The sequence below is a fragment of the Grammomys surdaster genome, unplaced genomic scaffold, assembly GCF_004785775.1.
Source record: "Grammomys surdaster isolate TR1022 unplaced genomic scaffold, NIH_TR_1.0 364, whole genome shotgun sequence".
In the NCBI taxonomy this organism is placed as follows: Eukaryota; Metazoa; Chordata; class Mammalia; order Rodentia; family Muridae; genus Grammomys; species Grammomys surdaster.
This window is the reverse complement of record NW_021604783.1, coordinates 2,186,392-2,204,963: the sequence shown is the minus strand read 5'-3', so window position 1 is coordinate 2,204,963 and position 18,572 is coordinate 2,186,392. Positions and strand designations below refer to the sequence as shown.

The window sequence follows — 18,572 nt, the reverse complement described above, 5'->3', positions numbered from 1 at the left end:
TGCTCTTCCTTTTTTTCCCCTTTTTTTCTTTTTCTTTTTGGTTTGTTTTTAGACGGTCATGCTAAACCTCCAAGTGTTGTGAATGAGAAGGGTGTTGGCCTCTGGACAGGACATGGCCCTCGCCTTCTTTCTTTTTAAAAATGATTTATTTAACTTTATTTTATGTGCATTGATGTGAGGGTGTCAGATCCCCTGGAACTGGAGTTACAGACAGTTGTGAGCTGCCATGTGGGTGCTGGGAATTGAATCTGGTGCTCTTAGCCACTGAGCCATCGTTCCAGCCCTAACCATTGCCTTCTTGAGCTCTCAGCAGCTATGATTGCTTTCACACACCTGAACCTATTTATATATCTCAGGATTGTGGAAGATACATCGCCAGTTGATAGCTGCTAGTGGGGAAGGGGTCACAAGGCCTCTCCTTAAGAACAAGAACACAGAGGCTGTTAGAGAATGCTGTAGGAGAGTCTCTTAACCAGTATAGCTGCTTGTAAGTTGCTCACAATCCTTTAAGTAACCCTAATGAACTCCACAGTTCATCAAGCTAGACTTGAGTAGAACCGTTTCTGTAGTTTCTCGTGGTACCCTGTCTGGGTGAACACATAGATGTCTGTTCATCTCCATAGGAGCATTCACACAACATTTGAGAAAGTTTATGCTTTTGTTTATTTGTAGGACAAGGGAAGGCCAACGTTTCCCCCTTTTCCCATTCAGCTCATAATAATAATAATAATAATAATAATAATAATAATAATGATAATAAAATTAACCTTCAAAGGCAAAAAGAAGGCTCAGGTCCTGGAGCCACCAGACTGGAGCTGAACCCTGATCCTGCCACCTGCTAGCTACGGGACCTCAAGTATATGACACATCAGCTTTGTCACCTGTAAACTGTAGATGCTAGTGGTGAATACATCTCAAGAGTAAAGATGACTGGACTAGTGCAGATACCGTGTTTGGCCTGTAGTCAGCAGGAAAGCATTTGGTGAGACAGATAGGCACGGAAAGAGGAACCAAATGGACAAGGGCTCAGTTAACCATATCAGAACCATTTGGAGATTGGGGTAGACACAGAGAATTCTAGTTCCCACCTAGGAGGCCCTGATGACTCCTGGGAGTCCATCTTTTTCTATATACTCTCAGACTTGGAAGGACAGTTAATCTTAGGAGGTTCTGGCACAGAAGAAAAATGTCCCAAAAATTGGGATAGGGAGATGGATGGGCAGTTGGCCTGGGACCCGACCTGGGATTTTCCTAAGATTTTGTTTTCTTGGTTGTAAAATGGAAGATTTTTTTCAACACTTAAATTTTATGTATGTGACTGTTTTGCCTGCATGCATGTCTCATGGGGGCTCAAATGGCTGAAATCATTTCTATGGGGAAGCTGGCTTGCTCAGGTGAATAGAGCAGAGACTTCAGAATGGCTGCAGTCTGGGTGCCTGCAGAAGATGATCCGACTCTATGGTACTGTCCCCACCCTATCTTCTTCCTCCTACAACCCAGAATTTGTCTGGGACGCCACTCTGCTAGGACTCAGCTACCAGGCTGGCTAAGGAGATGGGTGAGCAGTCAAAGCAGTTGCTGCAGAGCCTGAGGACCCAAGTTCAAGCCCCAGAATCTATGGTGAAAGAGAGAATTGATCTTGAAGGCTGCCTTTTTTGGGCTGGAGAGATGGCTCAGTGGTTAAGAGCACAGGCTGCTCTTCCAGAGGTCCTGAGTTCAATTCTCGGCAACCGCACGGTGGCTCACAACCATCTGTAATGGGATCTGATGCCCTCTTCTGGCAGTCAGGTGTACATACAGATAGGGTACTGATAGTTAACAAATGAATCTAAAAAAAAAAAAAAGCTGTCCTTTGACATCTGCCAATGTTCTGTGGCAAAACATGTGTGCCTGCAATCACGCACACATAATAATAAATAACAATAAAACATCCAGCTTCCCAGATTCCCTTACAGTTGAGCTGGCTATGTGACACAGTTTATACAGAAGTCAGCTAAGGCCCACAGGGAAGGCCTTGGGCCTCCTTGGTTCTGTTTCTCTCATTGTCTTATTATCCCCACTTTTTACAGCTGGAAAGCAGATGAGGGGCCTGGCGATGAGGCAGCTGTCTTCTTGTGATTACAGACATGGGTGCAGCTGAGTGTGACAGGGCCCTAAGGGGACAGGATTATAGGCTGTCTGCCATCATTGAGCACCAATCAGCTCTGGGTAGCCTTCCTCCCAATAGCTGATGTGAGACAAATGAGTCTGTTGATGCAGAGGTGATTTTGTGTTAGTTATCTGTACCATAAGGCTTCACAGAAAGTACTGAGGGAAAAGGGCAAAAAGGTATGTGTATTTTTGTTGTTTTTGTTTTGGCATGTTTGTGTGCTACAAGCATGCTGTCCCTGCAGAGGCCAGAAGAGGGCATCAGATCCCCTGAACTGGAGTTACAGATGGTTGTGATCCCACGTGTGGATGTTGGAAATCAAATTCAGGTCCTCTAGGAGAGTATCCAGTGCTCTTAACCACCCAGCCATCTGTCCAGTTTCTATTGTTTTCATTATAAGGCAGAAGAATTGGGATGTAAAAAAACTGCGGGCCTGGTAGTTCACAACTTTAATCCCAGTACACGGGAGGCAGGTGGATCTCTGTGAGTTGGAGGCCAGCCTGGTCTACATAGTGAGCTTCAGGACAGCCAGAGCTATGTAGAGAGACCCTGTCTCAGAAAACAACAAACAAACATACAAAAACTTGCTTTTGGAACACAGGTTTGGAAGAGTCAGAACAGGTTCAGTAATGCTACTTCCTAATCAAGGTAGGTATTAAAATCTCAATGTGCTCGTGCAGGCAGGAATATGGGATTCTTGGTGTCCTTTTCCTCGTGGCCACACCTTTAAGAAACTTGTGGTGTTCAGTGTTGGGTGTCATCCTTACCTGCCTCCAGCACAGCTTTTTATAGGATTAATCTAGTGTCTCCCCTACCTCCAGGAAGGCTCATAACCCATCTAGATCAACTTCCTTTCTGCCCACTTCATCCTGCGGGTCTGGTTTCCTTCCATGCACAACCAGTTTAATGTCCCCTCTTCTGTCATTGCTCCATTGCTGGGCTCAGTTGCTCCAGAGTCCTACACTGAAAGCCCTTGCAAGCCTCCCAGGTCAAAATCAGCAAACACAAAAGCAAATGTGTTCTTTCTCCCATATTCTAAACAGTTTGCATAGCAATAACATAAAGTAAAATTTAAAAAGGTCTTGGGCTGGGAAGATTACTCAGTTGGTAAAGCAGCCTTTGCAAACAGAAGAACCCGAGTCTGATCTCCAAAAGGCATGAAAATGGAAGGCATGGTGGTGGTGGTGGTAGTGTGTGTGTGTGTGTGTGTGTGTGTGTGTGTGTGTGTAAGCCCAGCGGTGGGAGGCAGATGCAGCAGGAGGAGAATCTTGGGGCTTGCTAACCAGCCAGTCTTGTCTAAACAGTGAACTCCGGGTCAATGAGAGATTCTGTTTCAAAAGAGGTGGGTGGTGTTCCTAAGAACGACTTAGGGCCTGTACACACACACACACACACACACACACACAGAGCAGGCATATACACCCACAAAAACACATGAACACATATGTATACTAACACATAAAAAGTAAAAAAGTAAAAAAAAAAATCTCCTTTTACTACAAAATAAAATCATGCATCGAGCAGATTCTGTTGTGCCTTTGGCATAGACATGGCTTCTTTCCCTTAAGGTTCCCTGCAGTTCAGGGCATGAGTCCTGGCCTCTGTGAGTGTGTCCTTCACCAGCGAATTCTCACCTCTCAGCCCTTCCAGTCCGAGTGTTCCTCCCTCATGGCCTTCACAAGCCAGTCCCCTTCTGACCCCTGCTCAGAGTCACTGTAGTCACTCCCTTCCAAAGCTAGCAGCTTTGAGTAGTTGATCCTCTGCTCTTGGGGCAGTCTGGGCTGGATGGACAGGAACAAGGCCAGACAAAGCAACAAGATCACACAACAGGCTTGGTAGAGCACAGCTATGCTGAAGTGCCGTACTACAAAGCCCCCGACAAAGCTGCCTAGGCTGCAGCCACTCCCATAAAAGTGACCTCGGAACATGGTGCTCAGAGACCTCTCCATCCCAGAGGAGGCCAGGTCCTCTATGGAGGCTCCCACAGCCCACCACAGAGCCCCACTGCTGATGGCGCTCAGGATCTGAACAGGGAGGACAGACCACCAACTCCAGATGAAAGCGTAGTACAGCATCTGCAGGGCCAGGCAGCCCAGGCCCAGTCCCAGCACACCCACCCTAGACAGTTGCCTTAGCAACGAAGTTCTGAACGGGTGAAACAGAATTTCTCCTAGCAAGCCGATAGCCACTGAGAAGCCCATTACCAGCTCGCTACTGCCATGGTCCTTCATGTGCCAGAACAGGAAGTTCTGCACAGTACTGGCAGTGGCTCCTATCCAAAAGACAGTGAAGGCTAGGAGGATGAGGCGGGAGTCACCTCTTATGAGGGACAGGGCTTTGATGGTTTTGTTGCTGGGCGCCTGCTGCTGGACTACGGGAACAGGAAAAGCAGTGCTCACCGCTAAGGCCAGGGTACTGACCAGTGAGTAGCTGTAGAAATAAATCACACCCTGAGGACCATTGGCCACGAGGAAGCATTCCAGATGCCCCACCAAGGCTGCGATGCCACACACACCTGCTGATATACCCAACAATCTCCACACCCACAGGTCTCTGTTCCGGTCAGTGGCGTCTACGAAATCCAGGTATTCATAAAGACTGTCGTCTGCCACCTGCTCCAGAGGGGCTGCCAGCAGTTCCCAGAATACCACAAACCCCAAGGAGAGGATGAAGGTCCACTGTGGCCTTTTCGAGAGGTGATGATGGATCTGGGTGTCTCCCTGGGCCTTTGACAAATTGACTGGACCTCCAAGGGTTGCACTTCCAGGAAATAGACTCAGGGTAGCATTGTCCACCTCTAAAGTCCCTTTCTGGGAATTATCTCTCAACCCAGAAGTGATAAGATGGAGAACTTGTGTAGTGGTCCTGGCTCCTTCAACAGAGCCCACCAAATAGGTCTGCAGACTGCTAAACGTTCCTTCTTGAGTTTTACCAGATCCATTTGGAAAGCCAGAAGTGTCCAGGGCTCTGGTGTGCCTCCTTCCTGGGAGGCTGGGAGCTCCTGCCCAGTGGTTTGGGACTGATCCCTGGGCAGGGATCATGGTCACAGTTTGTGTGACCCCCAGCGGTAGGACAGTGGTGGCCACTCTACTGCTTCCATTACAAAAGTGGTTGATCAGATTTCTGTTCACCGGTGGGACAAGAACCATCAGGAGGCTGGCACCTGCGGAGCCCAGCAATGAGCCTGTCAGAAACATTCTCCTTTTCTGGTAGCGTTTGGCCAGGAAGGCACAGAAGGGAGTCCAGCAGGCAGCGATCAGGTGCTTGGTTCCCATGAGGATGCCCACCCAGGGCGCGGCCACACCCAGTTGCCTCAGGTAGAGGGTCAGGAACGGAGTCACACAGGCATCCCGGACCCCGCACACCAAGTGGAAGAGCCTGGCCACCCGTAGTGCCCTGGGGACATCCCACTGCGGGTTGGGACTCATGGCTATGGGATTCCGTCAGACCCGGAAGGGCACAGGACTGAGTTAGATCGCGGGCGCGCGAGGCGCGTGGGGCTCCATATCCCGGGGAGGGAGGATCGCTGCCTCAGGGTTCCGAGCAAGCTGGATTGCGTCGCCTCCTGTCACCTAGCCAACGGCTACTTGCCCCCCACGTCCGGCCACTCTCCCGGAAGTGACCCCGCCCCAAGAGAGACGCGGCGGGGGCGGAGCCCGCGCACCTGTTGGCTGTACCTGCCGCACCTGTTGCACCTGCGCCTCACCTGCGCCACCTAATGGATGACACCTTGTGGTTTGCTGGGCGCGTTCTGGCCAAAGGTCCTGTTGGGCCCCTGGACTGCCTCAGGCATGAGAAACTGTCATGGTCAGGATGGGGATGTTTCCGGGAAGAGAGGAATAAAGTGAACAACATCAGTACATCCTTTGTCCTCACACATCCCTCTTCTTCAGGTCTGTATTCGTAGGCCCATCGCCACAGAGTTGATCTTGTTGATTGTAAGTGAAATCCCAATCCTGTCTGGCCAGCACCAGGACTCACTGACTGGCCATTATCAGGACTCACACTTCCCCTCCCCTGTTTGCTATTATCAAGTGAACTTTTGTCTATAATCTTCTGTTTACCTTATTGCTTTTTTCCATCAGCACTAGAACTCCCAGAAAGGCAGATATTTTGGCTCCCAGACCTTAGAGATGTGACCTTGAATACACACACACACACACACACACACACACACACGTATATGTATATGTGTATATATATATATATACACATATACATATATATTTCCAATCCTGGTAGCACCTCACAGCCCCAGACAGAATGCACACAATGGAAAATTTCATCTACAGTCAATAGAATGCTGTTGCCTGCCCTATTTGGGAGTGCACTCCAGAAGTTCTTAGCTGGCTTTGAACCAAAGAGCCCTCGGTAGAGGAAGTGACTACAGACACTTAAAAATTGCAGGCCAGGCCTGGAGAGATGGCTCAGAGGTTAAGAGCACTGACTGCTCTTACAGAGGTCCTGAGTTCAATTCCTAGCAACTACATGGTGGCTCACAACCATCTGTAATGAGAACCGATGCCCTCTTCTGGTGTGTCTGAAGGAAGTAATAGTGTACTCATATATGATAAATAAATAAATAAATAAATAAATCTTTAAAAAAAAACTACAGGCCAAAAGCTAAGACCCTCAGAACTTTCTCTAACCATGTGACTGACAGACTGTTACTGATGATTTAAAACCTAAGGATTAAAACGTTATTAAATTAAAATTTAAAAACTAAGAGTTGCTAGTGTGGTATGGTGACGCATGCCTGAGTCCAACAGTTGAGGGATGGAGGCAGGAGGATCAGGAGTTCACTGTCAGCCTCAGCTAGGTGAGATCTTGTTTACAAAACTGAGCAAAAAGAAAACAAAAACTCAAATGATTAATGGATGTGAAGTCTTAGTCGTATAATCCCACATTTGGAGGTAGAAGCAGGAGAATCAGGAGTTCAAGACCAGCCTTAGCTATGTGAGATCCTGTCTCAAAGATATCAACCACTAAACACACACACACACACACACACACACACACACACACAGAGCCCAAAACAAAAGCTTGTGTGACTGTGAATGTTCAAACTGGTCTGAAGCAGTTCATATCACCTCAGTGCAAAAAATCAATCAAACAAACAAACAAAACAACAACAACAAAAACAAACCCCAAAAACCCAAACAAATGAAAAACAAAAACCCAGAAAATCCTAGGTCAAACTCAGTGAGGTTGTGGTCATAACCAGTTTCAAATCACTGAACACTGCCCGCCCAGCCGTGCCTCCAGCCTGCGCCTCTTTCAGCAGCCTTCCTCCAACTTGCTTCTTCCTACAGCTGCACTCTTTTCTCTTTGAGACCCTTTGGGCTTGTCTGCTTCTGGCTGCCTGAGAAAACATTCCCTTCTTTCCATGCCTATGGGGGAGCAGAGACTTTCTGTAAGCCTAGACTGCCTTTGGGTGTGTATATTGAACTAACCCCGAGCCCTACTTACGTCATCCTTGGCTTTAAGAATGGGTCATGGGACTTTCCCCTGTTCCTAGGATAATGAGGTCAGAGATAACGTGCCACTGCTACTCTCCCTCCCTCCCCTCCCTTCTTCTCTCCCTCTCTCCCTCCCTCTCTCCCTCCCTCTCTCCCTCCCTTTCTCCCTCCTCCCCCAACCCCTTGATTCTATATTGACTTGAATGAAAATGTTGCCTGTACACTCAGATATTTGAAGACCTGGTCCCCAGTTGGTGACACTATTTAGTGGTGGTGGTGGGACAGTTAGCAGGTTTTACTGGAAGAAATATGTCACTGGGGTCAGGCTTTGAGAGTTTATTTTATTTATTTGTTTGTTTATTTTGAGACAGGGTTTCTCTGTGTAGCTCTGGCTGTCCTGAAACTCGCTCTGTGGACCAAGTTGGCATGGAACTCACAGAGATCCAACTGCCTCTGCCTCTGGAGTGCTGGGATTAAAGGTGTGTGCATCTGGCCAGGGCTTTGAGAGTTTAAAGCTGCCTCTCTGCTTGTTCTCGCTGCTTCATGCTTGTGTTCAAAGATGTGAGCTCTCAGCTTCCTGCCGCCACGCCCTTCCTGCCGCCACGCCCTTCCTGCCGCCACGCCCTTCCTGCCGCCACGCCCTTCCTGCCGCCACGCCCTTCCTGCCGCCACGCCCTTCCTGCCGCCACGCCTGCCCACTGCTTGCTGCCATTCCTTCGTGACACAGTGGACTCTCATCCCACTGGAACCCTGAGCCAAAATGAACTCTTTCTACAGTTGCTCTTTGGTCATGACATTTTAGCACAGCAACAGTAAAGTAGCTAATATGGATTCTCTGCTTCACAGGATCCCACCAGCCCAGGGACTCCATCTAGTTGACAGGAAGGGGCTCAAGTCTAACCCCTTTGGACTTTTTTTATTTCTCCCCCAGCCTACAGTCATGAGGCCGTGGATCATGGGTCCAAGAACACTGCTATGGCTTTGTCATTGATGTGTGTGGTGGTTTGTATATGCTTGCCCCAGGGACTGGCACTATTTGGAAGTGTGGTCTTGTTGGGGAAGTGTGCCACTATGGGCAGGGGCTTTAAGACCCTCATCCTAACTGCCTGCAAGCCAGTCTCCTCCTAGAGGCCTTCAGAGGAAGATATAGAACTCTCAGCTCCTCCTGCACCATGTCTGCCTGGATGCTGCCATACTTCCACCTTGATGATAATGGACTGAACCTCGGAACCTGTAAGCCAGTCCCAATTAAATATTGTCTCTATAAGACTTGCCTTGGTCATGGTGTCTGCTCACAGCAGTAAAACTAATTAAGACAGTGTGCAAATTTTTTTTTTACTTGAAATGTCAATTTTTCTTATTCTTTAAGCTCTGACTTTCCTGAAGCTACCCTGTGTTCCTGCCTCTGTTTGAGAGAGTCCTTAAGTTAAGAAAAACAAGGAGAGGAAAGGGTAGGGGAACAGACCTCAGCAATGAATATGGAACAGAACTGTTGCCCAGCCTGAGTGAACCCATTTGGTTAGATTAAGTCCTGTCTCCAGACTTCTTGTGCAGTACACATAGGGCTGTGGCCATGGATGAGTGGGGAAAGGTGCTTGCTGCCAAGCCAACAACCTTAGTTTTGTTTCCCAGGAACCACACTGTGGAAGGAAACAAGAAATTTCCACAAATTTTCCTCTGATCTACATACATATAATGTCACACACACACACACACACACACACACACACGTGTGCGAGTGCACATGCACAGAAGCAGAAACACTTTAGTGTGTTTTTATTGAGACTCTCACTGTCTTCTCTACAGACCGACCCACCCGCCTCGGCACAGGTGAGCCGTGGTCTGAGAGCTGGAAAGGATGGTACGGACTCAAAAGGAAGTAGGAACAGTGTTCACGACCTACTTCCTGTTTCTTCCTCAGCCACAGGATTCTGTACAAATATTGAACCCATCAGCTCTGACCCCCCTTTGTATACTGGGGTCAAACCAAGGCCTCCCACATACTAGGCAAGTGCTCTACCGCTGTGTTATACCACCAGCTATACCTGCAGCTATCTGACACCAGTTCTCAGGACTCCCTAGAGAGCTGGAGTGGATGATGAAGTGCATGAGAAATGGGAAATGAACATCATCATGAGAAAGATGTTTCTGGAAGAAGCTGGACTGAATGTGCATCAGCTCATCTCATTCCAGCTTTGTCCAGCAATCTGGCAGTCTTGGGCTGGGTCCTTCCTTATCACATTTATTCATTACAATACAGGCTCTTTTAATTCCCAGGCATTCTCTGGCTCCTGGTCCAAGCATAGCTGCCCAGTAGGGCTGTCAGTGTGAACATTGTGGATGGGTAGGTAGTGTTTCCTCCTTCTTGGGTCTGCTGCCCTGGATCCAGATCTCCCACTGGCCTGGCAGGCTCACTGGATGATGCCAGAGAATGTGTTGATGGGCATCAGAAGAGAATTGGGCTTGGCCATATTCTTTTCTGTCTCCTGCCTATGTGAATTGAGCGCTGACATCTTGGATTTCTGGGCCCGTGAACATGGCTCTGGGCAGGGACCAACTTCAAATCTGCAGTGGGGGAAAAGCAGCTTAGAAGGTAATCGGGGACCAGATTTGCCCAGCACATTTAAAAGGAAGACCAACTGTTGTAGGGAACAGAGGGGGAGTTACAAAGAAGACAGGGGACAAATCAGAGAAGGAGGTCATTGTGCACCAAGGTTCCCTGTTAGTGGGGGAGATGCTCGGATCTAGGCCACTGTGTCTTTGTGTCTACCTCCCTGGGGAAAACCTGCAAAAGTCACAAAATAGGGATACAGATGTCCCCAAAGGGGAGCCTGTGATGAAAGGTCAGTGCAGGGTGTGTGTGCCTGGAGGAGTCCTGGGAACATTTAGTACTAGCCTCAAGTCACAGGGCAGTGGCCTAAAACCTGCTGGCCACAGATCTGACTCTGATAAGTAACCTGGGCCAAGAGCAGGAGACTGTGGGCGTTCAGAGTTTCCCTTTGGGGGGCAGAGTCCTAGGAGTAGAAAGCCCCACTCACCTGACCACATCCCTGAAAGTCCGACGACTGTCCTTGTCCAGCCACAGTGTGAGCAGCCTCTGGTCTTGGCTCTGGACTTGGATACTGGATGTCCGGAAGGTGTTTGTGGATGTCTACATCAGAGAAGAGTTTGTGTAAATGTCACCTTTGCTCAGCAGTTGGCTCTGCCAACACTTCCTATCCTGGGATCTGGTGTGTTTCTTCTGTATATCCCAAGGGGTCTCTGCTCTTTTCCTGCTACTGACTGAGCAGTGACTGCATATATTGTCTCTGGGTTTCCCTCACACTTGGATGCTGCTTCGGTTCTGCAGTTCTTTTCTTGACCTGCTTTGCTTCATTGTGAATACAAATCAGAATGCTGTGGGCAGTGCATGTCGGGTTATCAAGTTAGAGTCTGTGTGGATCTCGAGCACATCCTGTGGCAAGCATATTGCCAGGTGACACCAGTTCTCAGCAGCAAATTATATGCACAGTTCTTTACCTGGGGGCAATCAGAGACAGAGGATCTGGAAAACTCTAAGCCAGTGGGAAGCAGCTCCTAGACATCCTTTTGACTCCAGAAAGACTGACTTCCAGAGAGGCCCTTCCTATGGAATAGAGAACTCTGGACCTTGTGAATTCCAGGAGGGCCTTGCAGAGTTTCATCCCCCACACAGACTGTAGCAGAATTTTAGCAGAGCCTGTTGAATCTGGCATGAATCTGGACTGACGGCATCTAAGCTTTGAAGTGGCCTTTTGTCAGTGATTGTTGTCTGAGATTTTATGGTGTTGTTCTTTTGAAGGCTTCTCAGAGCCTTTGCTTAACTTAGTCTTGAAGTCTCCTAGGGCTGAGAATTGCTAAGGTTATGGGCAGTTCAAGGCAACCCCTAGATCAGATAAGACATTCCAGTGTGCCAGAGAGTGACTTGCATTTTTAGCCCTTTGTGTAACAGTATACAGAGCTTCCAGGAAGCTGTCAGTTCTCAGTCCTTGAGAGGCCGATCCTGTGCTACTAAGAAGCCTAAATCCATCCTGCAGAGTCTCTCTTCTCTTCAGTCAATTGTCCCCAGTAAACCAAAACATCGACAACAGACAGGAGCTTTGGGTAGTACACAGACAGCCCCAATGTGTCAGGAAGCCTCTGAGACAGTTTCTCCCAAGTTTTTTTTTTTTCTTTTTAAGACTTTTTATTTATTTTATATTTACACATGAGTACACTGTTGCTATCATCAGACACACTGGAAGAGGGCATCAGATCCCATTACAGATGGTTGTGAGCCACCATGTGGTTGCTGGGAATTGAACTCAGGACTTCTGAAAGAACAGTCAGTGCTCTTAACCTCTGATCCATCTCTCCAGCCCTATCCCAAGTGTTTTTTAACAATGGATGCTTATAGTAATCACACAAGGGGCAAAACAGGTGTAAAAGTCAGATGTTGGGGAGAACTAGAGCTGACTGGTGTCGTCTGGACATGACAGGACCAGTGCACTCACGGAGTCAGCAGCTTTGGTTGCCTGCACAAGACCTGCACATGATCAAGCCAGTCAGTGTTCTAGCATGGAGGGAGAGGGGTGGGGAACCCTCTGCTTGTTACTTTTTCAACTTGACACCAACTTGAGAAGGAGAATCTCAATTAAGAGAGTGCTTCCAGCCTGGGAAGTGGTGGTGCACGCCTGTAATCCCAGCACTTGGGAGGAAGAGGCAAGCGGATTTCTGAGTTTGAGGCCAGCCTGGTCTACAGAGAGAGTTCCAGGACAGCCAGGGCTATACAGAGAAACCCTGTCTCGAGGAGAGAGAGAGAGAGAGAGAGAGAGAGAGAGAGAGAGAGAGAGAGAGCTTCCATCACCATCAACTGGCCTGTAGGCAAGTCTATGGAGCTTTTTTGTTGTTTTTTTTTTTTTTTTAATTAGGGGTTGATTTGGGAGGTCCCAGTCTACTGTGGGCAAGTGGTCCTGGGTTATGTAAGAAAGCAGGCTGAGCAAGCCAGTGAACAGTATTCCTCCATGGTCTCTACTTCAGATCCTCCTTCCAGGTTCTCGCTTAAGTTCTTCCTTGGCATCCCACAATGACGGACTGTAAGCTAGAAGCTCAAATAAAACCTTTCCTCTCCGGATTGTTTTTTGGTCAGTGTTTTATCAGCAATAGGAATGCAAACTAGGACAAATCCTCACTGAGGAGCTTATAAACAGGAGATGGCTTCCAGGGAATGGAGAGTCAGTTTTATTTAAGGGTATGGCCCTTGGTAGGTCCACAAGTCTCCAGTGGATGGCACTCAGGAGGCAGGGGCAGGTGCATCTCTGTGAGTGCATAGAACAGTGTGTGGGCACAGCGCTGTGTGAGTGTTGGGTGGGCATTATTATCCTTGTTGTTCCTGTTCATTGTAATATTTCCAGGTGAGTGTAAGCATAATCAGCGGTCTTAGTAATGAAGAAGAAAACCCACTGTTTAGTCTTTCTCTTTGGCTTCTAGCCTAAACCCCGTTTCTCTTCTCTTTTTTCCCTCGTGTGAATCTGAGCAAGTGAGCACCGATTGAAGAAAGACACACCCAAGCCTCCATTAGATGGAGAGGAGCAGACCTTAGAACGGAGAGTACCAGAGGGGAGAGGAGATGCCTGGTTGTGCAGGAGAACCTCAAGCACTTTGGATTTCCTTGGAACTCTCAGCTATGAGGGAGGAGTGTGTCGTGGGCAGGTGAGCAGGCCATGGAACCCAGTGGGCAGCAACTGACAGTTAACCAGATGGTTGTCTACACTGAGGGGTCACTAGTCACCTTCCAGGAGCACCCACAGATGCTACAGAGGGATGAGAGCTTGCCCAAGGAGGGGCCTAGGGGATGCCAGGGTAATTTAGTGTATAGATTATGTCCAAGCTGACTGTAGGAATATGGATGGAAGGAGTGGGGGTTGCCCAAGTGAAGAGAATGAGGTCTGAGGATCTGGCTGTGGCCTGCTGAGCTCCTCCCGTGAAGGGCTCAGCACACTGATTCTGACTCAGTGTTCTTTCTCCTGCCACGTCCAGGGTGCTTCAGGTGTTTGGCATGACCCAGACTCACGAGGTAGATGACCAGAGGCCATCCACTCCACTAGCCTTCTCCCACACAACCTGTATGTTGCAATTGCCTCAGGGGTCTGCATGCCAAAGCATGCTCTATCTCCTGGGCTGTGGATTATGAAGACAGCATTCACCTATAATGCAGCTATGGAGGCCAGTGGCAAGGGCCAGCTGCAGGCTTTGCAAAGGGTGTCAAGAGGACAGGCAATGCTTCTGTTCCCTGTTGGTGTTGTTGTGTTCCACTCCCAAAGCTACCTTTCTTCTGTCCTTGCCTTGCTGCTGTCAATCAAGCATCCAACCCAGCCAAAGACAAGCCCACTGAGGCAGCCACAGGGCTTTTGCTGTTCCCAGCTGGGAGCACCTTCTCTCCAGCTCACCAAGAACTTCCCCTCCATGGCTTGGTGTTTACCATCTACTGAAACCTACCAGGGTTCCAGGAGAGGAAACACAGTTATTGGAATCTCACTCAGCAAGTCAGAAAGAAATAAAAAACAGGAACTTGCTGGGTTGATTTGCTTAGAGAGTCAAAAGCCCCCAACCAGGTTATTTAATGAGGTCATTAAGCAGAGGAACTGACTCTCAAAGAGAAGCTGCAGTTGAGGTGACAAGGCCTACCTTACAGCTTCAAGCTTAAAGACCATACTGTCCCAGGCTAAGGCAGATCTGAACCCAAGAGTGTGTCTCTGAGCAATTAAAGCTACCACAGATTAACTTGCCTCAGAGAAAGTGAGCTACTGGTTCAGGGTTGAGATGCTCGAAGCTCTGGGTGACTAGCAACATGCTGTGTGCCAGATACATTGAGTGCTGGAAACATCAAGATGAGGGCCATGCCCCGTGTCATTTACTGAGCCGCAGTGTCCCTATAGCTGTGTCCCAAGGGTTAAAGGGAGAGCACAACGGTGGAGAACCCCAGCTCACCAGGAAGTGGGGGTAGGGAAGAGCATCAGAGCAGGCCTCCCAGGTACATGGCCCCTGTGTCCTGTCACAAGTGTAGACAAAAAACTGTGGGGACACGGATAACCCAACAAAGGTCAAAGGCGGGATTTCTGGAACACTTTAAAAGTCCCAGGCAGGAAATCGAAATATAAAGTTAAAAAAAAATTAAAGAACAGATTTGGGGAAATATTTCAAAAACATGTGATAAACAAAAGGATGGTATTATCATATAAAACCAGGATACCATGGTTTCAGTATGGCTGAGAACACACACAGGAAATAAATAAAAAGAAACAGCTATCAGTAAATGTGAGGGAAAAAAAATCAGTGTCACTGATTTGGAGTGACAGAAATCCAGATTAAAACAATCAAAATTTTGATGATCGGATTCACAAAGATGAAAGTCAGCTAGTGTATGACTGCCTTCCAAAACCAGTGTCCACACATGACAATGGGGTTGGGGTATGTAGACCAGTGTGGTGAAATGTCCTGGTGTCTGGATGCCAGCTCACTAGGGAAGGCCTTTAAAAGCATAATCATGAGTTTTAGTGTTGGTTTAACCCTAAGTGTGTTCGCCACAGGCTTATAATCATGAAAGATCATCGAATCATACAAAAACATTTCACCAATCAGTATAGCTGGTATATACAACCATCATAAAATAATATTTAATGGCAAAACCAAGATCCCATCAAGACATATGCACAAAGCCTTCATATATATTATGTATATATTAATATAATATATAATATGTAGATATTAAATGGGTCTCTTTTGGTTGCCCTGGAATTTACTATGCAGACCAGGTTGGCCTTGAGCGCACAGACATCTATCTGCCTCTGCTTCCACAGTTCTGGTTAAAAGTGTGCACTCCTGTTCTCAGCCTATTTTCACATATTTTGAGCAAAAAACATCACTATAGACAATTATTCACTGTATCTATCAATTATATAAGAACATATAATGAAAAACCAAAGTATTTATTTTATACTCAAAAATGTTACCATACCAATCATCCTAACCTTGCACTGAAATTATGTGTAAACTTATTTTCCACATATAGATGACAATATTACCTTGCAATAAAGAAATGGAAAGGTTGAATAGGGACAGTGGATTTGTGACATGGAAGTGACTTTGCTGCAAAAGGGTAAGCTCAAAGCCATATCTTGTAGGCAAAGGAGTCTTAGATAAGGGCCTCGAACTTCTATGTGTATGAGTTCACTGTAGCTGTCTTCAGATACACCAGAAGAGGGCATCAGATCTCATTACAGATGGCTGTGAGCCACCATGTGGTTGCTGGGACTTGAACTCAGGTCCTCTGGAAGAGCAGTCAGTGCTCTTAACCACTCAGCCATCCCTCCAGTCTCCTAGAAGTATCTTTTTAAAAGCTTGAGTGACGTAGGAGAAATGAACTGTATCTGGCAGCCAGAGAGAAAGCATGGCTGAGTTTTTTGTCTGTCTCTAGGATGGAAAGAAGACCTGAGCCTGTTTGTAGAAGAAGGAGCAGGGAGGGAGGGAGGGAGGGAGGGAGGGAGGGAGGGAGAGAGAGAGAGAGAGAGAGAGAGAGAGAGAGAGAGAGAGAGAGAGGAATCAAAGGTAGAGAAAGGGAAAAGAGACTCCAAGGACTAACAGGAAAGGTGCTGAGTGACATCAAGTCTCCAGGTAAGCAAGAGTTTGCTGGGGCCTGATCAGTGTGGGTGCAGGATTTATCCCAGAAGCTATCAGGGTCCAGCCTGTCTGGTGGGTGGTGCTCAGGAGTCCCTGTCAGTGAGAGCATAGATCAGGTGGGATCACGGGGCTCTGAGGTCGGGTTAAGTGTTAAGTGAAGTTGAAAGAGGACTTTGGAGAGGAAGAAAATGGGTGAGTCTCATACCTTGATCACTAAATGTCAGCAAGGCAAAGCCAAGGGGCAAAGGGTGTTCAGAAGCAATGAGGAGAAGAGAGCTGCATGGGTGCCGTCTGCCATGGAGGAGTCTGGTTGAGGAGCAGTGGCTGGGATGACATGTGTGCGCGAATGTGACTGTCAGGGATGTCAGTCCTCAAGTGGATTACAGATGGGAGGAAGACAGGGATTCCGTGCCTGCCTTACACCGCAGAGCCTTTGCATTTCCCACATTGACTGGAAAGTCCCACAGCAGGCGTGAAGGGCCACCATCAGCTCCCCCTCTCTGAGTACCTTCCCCTTGGCTCCCTTACCAGCTGCCTGTCCCCCCCCCCCCCCCCCCCCCCGCTTCCTACTCCACACGAACTCACCGTGAACGACCTTCCTGCCAGATTGGAGGACTTGACCACCTCCATCACACTGACATGCAGACAGGAGCAGTCTGTAGCAGAAGCAGCATTTGGTGAGGTACAGTGGGAGAACCCTGAAACTGAATGAAATGGGGGGGGGTATGTGAGTGGGAAGCTGGAGATTCTAGGTCCTAAAGAGACTCCATACACCTGTCTTCCCATTCTGCTTCCAGTTTACCCTGCCCCGAGGCTTCTACTTCTGGGTTCCATGTTGGCCCTAACCAAGCTTCTGTTCTTTCTTCCTTTCCCATCTCCTTCCTTGGAGAATCAACCACATTTCTGAACCCATAGTGATCACTAATCCAAAACTCCAGTGTTACATATTGAGAAAATGGTCTGGCGTAGCCCTGGAATGCAGAGATTTACCTATTTTTGCTTCCTGAGTGCCGGGATCAAAAGCATCACCACCACACTGGGCTTTGCCTTTCTTTGTGTTTTGTTGTCTCTGCCCCTGCCTGCCCCTGCCCCTGCCCCTGCCCCTGCCCCTGCCCCTGCCCCTGCCCCTGCCCCTGCCCCTGCCCCTGCCCCTGCCCCTACCCCTGCCCCTGCCTCCTGGATGTTGGACAAAAGGTATACACCACCACTGCCCTGCATAATTTTTTAAAAATGCATTCAGTAGTATTGGAAATTCAACCTGGGACCTTAAATGTACCAGATAAACATTTTATCAACAAGCCATCTCCTAGCCCCCACTCCAATCAGTCTCTTAATAGTATACACTGCATCAAAATGTCCCCATTGTGTGACCACTGTCAGGCCTAAGCCCTCCCTGCCAACTAAAGATGCTGCTTAGAGGATTTTGTGCTTTGGTGGATGGTTCTGGTCTCTTCCACAAGGTCCCATATAATCTATGTAACCACGAATGACTTTGATCTGGTCCCCTTGCGCCCCCATCAGGTTACAAGTGTGTCACCAGGCTCCCATGGGCAGAGCTAACAATTGTAGTTTACTAAGTATGTGCAAGCAAACAAGTGTCTATTACCTGTATTTTCTATTTAAAAGTATAAAAGTGACTCGTTATTTGCCCAAAGCCATACAGATAGCAAGCGGCAAAGCGGATGTGTAAACTATGCTTACCCAGCTCTGCCCCTGCTGTTTCTATCTGCCCACTGCTTGGCAGTCCCCTCTAGATCATGAACCACTGAAGAACCAAGTCTCCTTCACGAGGCTAACAATCTACAAGAAAAGAGTGTCTTTCTAGAATATGAAACAGTGTCATATATCACCTAAAAGCTCAGCTAGCCTGGAAGTGGCCTTTTATGAAAGTGTTATTATTATTTCTTGAGTTTCTTCCCTTTTATGCCAGGTTCTCTGTAAGAATGCTGATGCAGGAGACTGGGCAAGGGGATGCCAAGTTCGAGACCAGCTTGGTCTAAGGAGAAAGGCCATAATGGGACGTGAGCAATGACACAGGGAATTTTAGAGACGGTCATTCCTGGTTATTGAACAGAGGAGAGGACAGAGTGGCTTCTTCACAAGACTTCTGGGTACTTTTTCTCTGTGATATTATTATAGTCACTGATTTTAAGACCAGTTTGTGGATACGAAGTTTGACTTTCTTACGGCAAATGTTTCTTGAATGCTTGTTTGTCTATGTCAGGTATGATGTAGGCCGGGCCAGCTTGGAATTCATGATCTTCTTGCCTCACCCTCCTAAATGCTAG

The 18,572-nt window shown here is 47.9% G+C and overlaps 2 protein-coding genes across 5 annotated transcripts in view; both read right to left on the bottom strand.

Annotated features, from left to right (window-relative positions):
- Positions 1 to 3,626: 3,626 nt before the first annotated feature.
- On the bottom strand, positions 3,627 to 5,720 carry Mfsd6l (major facilitator superfamily domain containing 6 like). The gene has a single exon (XM_028780034.1). The coding sequence runs from the start codon at positions 5,575 to 5,577 to the stop codon at positions 3,787 to 3,789; it is 1,791 nt and encodes a 596-aa protein (XP_028635867.1). The 5' UTR covers positions 5,578 to 5,720; the 3' UTR covers positions 3,627 to 3,786.
- Positions 5,721 to 9,367: 3,647 nt separating this feature from the next.
- Pik3r6 (phosphoinositide-3-kinase regulatory subunit 6) overlaps positions 9,368 to 18,572 on the bottom strand; it is a 52,064-nt gene continuing 42,859 nt past the window's right edge. For 3 of the 4 annotated variants that reach the window (XM_028780201.1, XM_028780202.1, XM_028780205.1), the window contains 3 exons: positions 16,870 to 16,988; positions 10,647 to 10,759; positions 9,368 to 10,173 (listed from right to left, as the gene is read on the bottom strand). In XM_028780201.1, the coding sequence (XP_028636034.1) occupies positions 10,020 to 10,173; positions 10,647 to 10,759; positions 16,870 to 16,988 (386 nt within the window). In that variant the 3' untranslated portion in view covers positions 9,368 to 10,019. Of the gene's footprint in view, positions 10,174 to 10,646; positions 10,760 to 16,869; positions 16,989 to 18,027; positions 18,085 to 18,572 lie in introns of those variants that run through there. The other variant, XM_028780204.1, reaches the window with a different exon arrangement.

Excerpts from the sequence above, each read along its gene's own strand:
- Mfsd6l (XM_028780034.1), bottom strand. The coding sequence starts at position 5,577 with ATGAGTCCCAACCCGCAGTGGGATGTCCCCAGGGCACTACGGGTGGCC.